General features: G+C 40.1%; 1 protein-coding gene across 1 annotated transcript; it reads right to left on the reverse strand.

Moving 5' to 3' along the window:
* Positions 1-2,866: 2,866 nt before the first annotated feature.
* Positions 2,867-6,532, reverse strand: LOC146583722 (uncharacterized). Its single transcript, XM_085246551.1, has 5 exons — positions 6,396-6,532; positions 6,050-6,107; positions 5,517-5,574; positions 3,445-3,726; positions 2,867-2,971 (listed from the first exon to the last, which is right to left on the reverse strand). Exons 1-5 carry the CDS (start codon positions 6,463-6,465, stop codon positions 2,867-2,869), a joined length of 573 nt encoding a protein of 190 aa, XP_085102677.1. The 5' UTR covers positions 6,466-6,532.
* Between the last annotated feature and the right edge of the window lie 1,065 nt (positions 6,533-7,597).

The raw sequence follows: 7,597 nt of genomic DNA on the forward strand, positions 1-7,597 counted from the left end.
TCTACCACTCCTTTTATCCTCCATTTGAGTTTCCGACTCAAAAATCTCTCTGAACTGAGTGAATGTGTACTATAAATTATTTTTAAAAAGATGTAGAAGACAAAATGACTTGATTTCTCTTTTTTTTAGGGGGGTGTATATGTTGAACTTAAGAGAAACAGATCGGTAACTTAAATTTCTGGTACAGGATAGCTGTACAAGATAGCATCTTAAACATCCTCCCTGAACTGCTCTACAAATTTCATTAAATGACCTCTAATGCTGTAATAATAGGCCTTTGCACTTTTATGATACTGTATTCAACTAACAAGCTGGTTGATCGTTGCATGTGTGTGAATGTTAGATAGAAAGCACTTAAAGCATAGAAACAAGTACTTGTATGAATGGATGTGAATGGATGAATGTTGAAGGCTGTAAAGTGCTTTGAGTGCGAAAGTATAATCATCTCTGGATCTCTTTCACAACATCTCTTTTGTCTGGTCTCCCTTCCATCACCCCCATCCGATCAAGGCAGATGGCCGCCCCTCCCTGAGCCTGGTTCTGCCAGACGTTTCTCCCTATTAAAACAGTTTTTTCTTACCACTGTCACCAAAGTGCTTGCACATGGGGGTTTGCCTGATTGTTGGAGGTTTTCTGTATTTTTTGAAGGGCTTTACTTTACAATATGAAGCACTTTGAGGTGACTGTTGTTGTGATTTGGCTTTATAGAAGTGAAACTGAATTGAATTGAAGTAGAGTAGAAATCCACTATATAAGAACCAGTCCACTTACCAATTTAAAAGAGTGTTGTCAGGGTTTACCTGTCTGACATCTGTGTCCAGTAGCCTGATACAAGCTGCAGTCACATGACTCCGACTCAACACATTGTCCTCCGTTCAGGCAAGGAAATGCACAGGGCTCCCCTGAGAGAAAACGAAAGGACAAGCAAACAATTACACTGTTTCTCATCAGACTGGAAACCTGAAAGAACGACTCCATGAATAATTTTCATTATTTCTAATAATGAAAATTATTATTATTAATCAGGAACAATAATATAGAAATAGTGTTTTTCCTTTCTCATAAAAGCTATGTGTACCACTGGTTAATTTTCCATCCTAATAACCACTACAACTGAGTTTAAGTGTTTGTCTGCAAGGTATATATTTAAGGAAGTCACCATCTGCCTCTCTGCTTTCACGTGGAGTTGTGTGGCTCAAACAAATGTTCCAGTCACTGAACGAACCACCATCCCCCAAATGATAGTTTTTCATCCTCCAATAAAACCATCTGCTCAATGGCCTTCCATGCTGTCTGCCTAGTGGGCCATGTCCCACATTAACATAGGTAAAAGTCATAAAGGAATCAGCCATGGGAGGGGGTCCAATTAGTCAAGCTGCTTTCCTCATGTTCATTCTGTGGGGGACAAGTACTCATTTGGCTCATTTGTTGCTCCAAATGTACACAACATTACTAGGTTTCGATTACAAGCTGTAGCCAGGGAGGTAGAGGAGGTCATCTACTGACTGGAAGATTTGTGGGTCGATCTCTGGCTGCTCCAGCCTGCATGGCAAATATCATTGGGCAAGATATTAACTGCCAAGTTCCTCTCTGATGCATATACACACACACACTTTTGGGGTTGTTTTCACTATTTCTTTACCACAAATATGACCAAGAAAATGGCATGTGCACTGAATTTGACCAGGTTTCTCCTTTTTAACAGACTTCTAAAATGTTTTTAGAACCACATTTGAGGAAAATGGTATAAAGAGAAATTGTTATACTGAAGTTCTCCCTCAAACATTTGTACATTCATCCTTCAATCATTAATAAGAACTTTGTGAACCTACCTGGAATCCTACGAAACGATGACCCCAGGGCTTCCTTCACCTGCCTCGTCAGCAGTGAAGTATTAACTGGATGCTGGTCTGTTGAAATGGCTCCATTGTTGGTTTTTCCAAGTAACACTGAACCAGATTCATTTGATGTTACTGAGCTGGTCAGAAATTGTTCATATGGTGCTGAATTTGACCTTGAGTGATTATTAGACGGTAAACTGTATGATAAGTATTGTGAAGTATTTAAGGTGAGCATGGTCTGATCATCTGGAGTGTCTAGCGACTGATTTGACCATTCTGAGACAGCTTTTAATTGGCTTTGTGTTGTCTTGCTAGATTTTGTACCTGTGCCTTTTAATTGATCAGATATGATCCTAGTGGGTGCATTAATAAAAGAAGAATTCTTGGCTGGTGTGGTGCTGCTTGGTGATTGGCTAGAACTTGTTGTGCTGGTTAGCCAGATTAACTTGTTAGCCAGTATCTTTTTTGATGATTTTTTAGCTAAAGATGTCCTGCTTGTTGATTGGCTGGTTGGTGTTGATCTGCCTGATGACTGACTAGGTGCTATCACTGTAGTCATTGATGGTTCATTTTGTGACTTGAGTTCTTTTGTCACAGTTGTTGACTGGCTGTATAATGTTGTGCTTCGTGGCAATTTGTTGGATTTTATCGCAGAGGATGGAGATTTTTTATATATTGGTGTGGTTGTTAGTGGTTGGCTGGTTTGAGCTATACTGCCTTGAGATGAGCCAGCTGATGCTGATCGGGATGATGATCCACTAGCTGGTTCCAGGCTGTTTTGTGATTGGTTAAATAGCGCTTTCTCAGCTGGAGATAGACTGGCTGTTGCTGTGCTGCTTGATACTTGTTTGGTTTGTTCTGTTCTACCTCGTGATGGGCTAGTTGATGCTGGCACGCTTGGTGTTTGAGTGGCTAGTATTGGGCTGGCATGTGACTGATAAGATGGTGTTTTCTTGGTTAGTGACTGACTGGATGGAGCTGTGCTGCCTGATGAGAGGCTGTTTTGTTCTGTGCTGCTTTGTAGGCTAGTTGATGCTGTGCTGATTGGTGATTGACTTGTTTGTGCCAGGCTGCCCTGTGACGGCATAACTGATGGTGATGGGTTTGATGATTGACTGGCTGGTACTAGACTTTTGTGATTTTGTGATTGGTCAGATAGTGTTTTTCCAGTTGGTGATTGAGAACCCAAATGATAACTGAATGGTGCTGTGCTACCAGGCAATTGGCCGTTTTGTGTCATACTGCCTGGTGAGTGTCTTTTTTGTTCTGTTGTGCTTTGTAGTAGACTAGTCGATGCTGAGCTGTTTGGTGATTGGCTGCCTGGTGCTGAGCTGGTTTCTGAATTTTTAGATGGCACTGACATTGTTGGTGACTGATTGGATGAACCTGTATTGACTGCAGAATTGTTTGCTTGTGCTGTGCTACCCTGTGAAAGGACAGCTGATACTGAGTTTGATAACTGACTGGTGGGTACAGGACTTGTTCTTGATTGGTTAGATAGTGTTTTCTCAGCTGGTGATTGACTGGATGATACTGAGCTGTTTTCTGTTCTGCTTCCGAGTGATTGAGAAGGTGATGTTGATGTGGTTGGGAATTTGCTGACTGTTAGAAGGCTGGTTTGTGAGTGTTTGGATGGTGCTGTCTCAGCTGATGATTGACTGATTGGTGCTGTGTTCCCTGGTGATTGGCTGGAGGACATTGTTCTTGATGGTGTTTTACTAGGTGGTGCCGTGACTCCAGATGATTGGCCAGAGCTCATGGTCCATGAGATGTTTGGTGTCCTTTCTGAAGATGATGTAAGGTTTGACACAGCAGCCATGTTGACCAGTGATTTACTGGAGGCAGATATGTTGGTTTCTAATGTAGCGATTGTCATCTGGAGGTGCTTCAAGGAGAAAAAATTGTATCAGCAAATATTTCATGCAACAGTTGCTATACAATAACAATAATAATAATAATAATAAGTCATACAGCTTGAACCTGATCTAAAGTAGCAATCTTTCAAATCCTCTTACAACTAAATATGTTACATCTGATCATTTTCATATTGGAACTCAGTAATGTTTGGCAAAGAAATAAAGAGAGCAATTTCAGCAAACTAAAATAAAGTCCTTGTAATGCTTTGCTGAATTAATTCTGTAAGTTTAATATCAAGCTAATCTGGAAAACGAGTACAGGTCTCAGGTGACAGATTAATAAAGATTTGATTAAAATGTAAGATACCTAAAACTTTTACAATTTAGTGTTTTGTTGAAGAAAAATTCCTCCCAGAATTAGGCTGGATGTTGCCAAACTAGAATCATGATCGGCAAGGATGGAATTGAGGTGGTAATGGGAAAGGAAGAGGCTCTAAAGAAAAGACCTGTCATCCAGCTTTCATTAACGACTGCTCTGTGACTTACAACAGTTTTCCTTTCCAGCTCAACAACCCAACTGACTCCCTTTTGGTTGTGTCTGTTTCCTCTTTTGGATGACCTCTATTGTCTAAAAGTATTCGCCCCTTTCATTTCACTATATCGATGTGTGATATGTGAAATTAGAAGGCTGGTAAAGTGTTCCCAAGAGAGTAAAACACTGGGGGAAAACATTTGATATCTGGAATGTTTTGGCATGGCGATTTCCATATTAAGATAACTGGATATTTTACAAAAAAAACCCCACCTTAACAACAGGTTTGGTTTTAAAACATTCTCATTACAGTGGCATTCCAAAATTATCAGTCCAGCCTTGCTTCCACACTTTTACGTGACTGGATACTTGAGCTCTGAAACCCAGCCTTTCATCTCAAAGAGCAGGAACAAAGCAGGTGGCAAGGGTGATGTGTAAGGGGGGTATAAGGGGTAACTGACTATGAATTATTAATCAGTGATTAGTATCAGAAAAACAAAGAGGGAGTACTTCACATATGTAAAAGCACTATGTCAATATGCATATAACAATGCACTGATTAAACTAAAATTAGAGCAGTTAAAGCTGCTCTAATTTTAACAAGGACATTATATAGAGAGTAAAAAAAAATACCTACAACATTTTTTTTAGCATATTTTGTGCTACTAATTGCTTTGCTCCTTTAGGGGCTCCTATAGTTTGGACCGGATTCTCATGAACCAAAGGGAGAACAAAAGAGCAACCACATTCAGGCAGATAGCGGCTCTGACAGAGGAAGAGCAAGACAACAGAGCAGCTTCTTTATATTCCTGCTGGGACTCCTTCGCATGTCGAGGAAGCAGGGAACAATGCACACTGTTTATATATTTTCATATATATCTCCACACTGAGTGACAGCCTGAACTTAGCAGCTTGAAATGCTTTTTTTTAGGCCGTCCATGAATACAGACATCAAATTTTGGGTAAAACAACAGACTTCTTGGATTAAAAACAAGTTAATTTTTATAATTAAAAATTAAAAAGTCATACATTAAGATTCTGCAATAAAACTAGAAATATGTTGCATTTCACATATATTCAACTAACTTATACTTAAGCAAACAATCGAGTCTTTTAGGGAAATTAAAAGTGAAAAACGTAAACACTGTGTATAAATTATGGGAAGAAGCACTCCCATGTGATGACGATGGTGATGTGAGCAATGCTGATTTTTTTGGGAGATATCTGGCTGTGTGTTTGCCGCCCGAAGCAGCTCCATCAGCATCAACGATCAATGCAGCTGCCTACCTGCCCTCCCTGGGAAGCGGTGTCCCATTTCTGATGCTTTATCCCGCTGCTCCCGCTGCTGGGACAGAGAGAACAAGGAGAGGTTTGTTCCCACTGCAGGTTTCACCCCCACTGACACCACAAACCCACCACCAACCAGGAATCACGCAGACCACCAAACAACCTGGTGATTGACCAGACTGTCATGCTTCTCAATTAATCGATTAAAGCATCATGAAATGGACAGGTTTCGATGAGCTAAAGCAGATGTTGTTGTTTTTTTAAATCATATTGTTTTTTTATGTATGGCCTAATGCCTCAAAGCCAGCATATACTATACTACATATACTGTATAATACTCACACACAATACTCAAATACAATTTTTAACATAACAACTTATAGTTAATATATAAAACTATGTGGGCTTTAATGCAAATATAATCACCAAAATAAATCCTTCACATATAATATGTAAATTATGAATATGTGACAAATAAACATTATGTAAACTACTAACTAAATGCAAGGAAACAATTTTTAAAAATGACTCACTCATTAAATTCATCCCAGTTAGAAATGTTCACTCTTTCCACACCCCAGGAAAGGTGCGCTGAAATTAGAGGGGAAATGGGCAAAAATAAGGAAAGACAATAGGCTGTGACCTTTTTTAAAAAGAGACCAACTTTAATAACTAACTAAATAACTAAGTAAATAAATAAGCGTTTAAACTGCAGGATGTAACCTGAGCTGCCGCATAAAGCACCTGTGGTATCTAAACTTTTCCTATACAAACAGGATGTGACCGTGTTGGGACTCTGTCTCTTACACTCAGAAATCACACTTCGCCTTCCCGCGGCATCAGGGGTCGCGTGCGTGCTTCCCGGTGCGTAGGACTCACCTTGATAAATGAGGATAAAACACGAAGATAATAAGTGAAAAAGCCTTCTCCGTCTTAAATAGGGATCCATTCGTGTTTCGCGGATCCGCACTCAGTCGGGTTTGGACAGCATCACCTGGTGAGAACCCTCCGGCTGGACTCCCGACTCTCCCTGTGCTGCTCCATCCGGCTCATCCCCGAGCGGTCCTCGGCGCGCCTCAAAAACCGCTGCACCTGCTCATTAGCATAAATTATGCACAGGTGGGCGCGCGGGGGATGGAAGGGGCTCAGTCAGAGGGCTTTGATGACGCGAAACTGCTGTCTGTAAGTAAAACCACTGACCAGCCACCACCCTAACTAGCAAAACTATAAACTACACGAATGCTTGTTTTTTGTAAAACATGCTGAATTCTGTTTAAAACTGAGGAGGAGAGAATGGCAACCACGAAAACAACTCCCCCCTTGTGGTTCACAGAACAGCAGGCGCCAGGGTGGGAAATTCCATATGGTTATTTCAATTTCAAAAAATAAAAAAATACCAGGACTAAATGGATTACATATGTCTTAAATGTCCTTTACTTCAAGGAGGGAGGAGAAATTAGGGTTAGAGGTGGGCGGACTGATACAAATATCGATAGCATCAAAACCAATGCTGGTATTGGTATTTTATTGATACTAACAAGACTGATACTTTGTTTTTATCCTCTAAGTTTTTGGGGGGGTTTTGTGCGTCGCAATTCAGTATTTATGGGGGGGGGGGGGGGGGGGGTGTTTTAATTTTGTTTGTTTGAAACAAAATCTACCTCAGATATGCGCTATGAAAAATGTTTAAACCTTTTTATGTTGACTCTCACATCTGTTTTATATATATAACCTATAGCACATTTAAACAGTGGACGTTGAACCAAACTGTTTCAGGGCACATTTGCATTTCAAACAGCTGAAAGGTGTGTTGTATTGTGTTAACTAATTTTTATGCACAGTAAAAGTCACAATGATTTAGTGGTCATGAAAATGTGTTCAGAATTTGCAAATTGTTGATGATTTATGTAATAAACCATGACATACAGCTGCACACATGAGCCACCTTATAACAAATATATACCAAATATATCAAATTCTGCAGTATCTCACAGCACTAGTGGGAATAACGATGAATATGGTGAATCACTGGTGTTGAGAGTGAGGTAGGGATTAACATGTACATACGTCTTCCTACTCCA

This window comes from Mchenga conophoros, linkage group LG1 (assembly GCF_057382185.1).
Source record: "Mchenga conophoros isolate Kocher_MC1m ecotype Shallow Benthic linkage group LG1, M_conophoros_male_GT1.1, whole genome shotgun sequence".
Taxonomy (NCBI): domain Eukaryota; kingdom Metazoa; phylum Chordata; class Actinopteri; order Cichliformes; family Cichlidae; genus Mchenga; species Mchenga conophoros.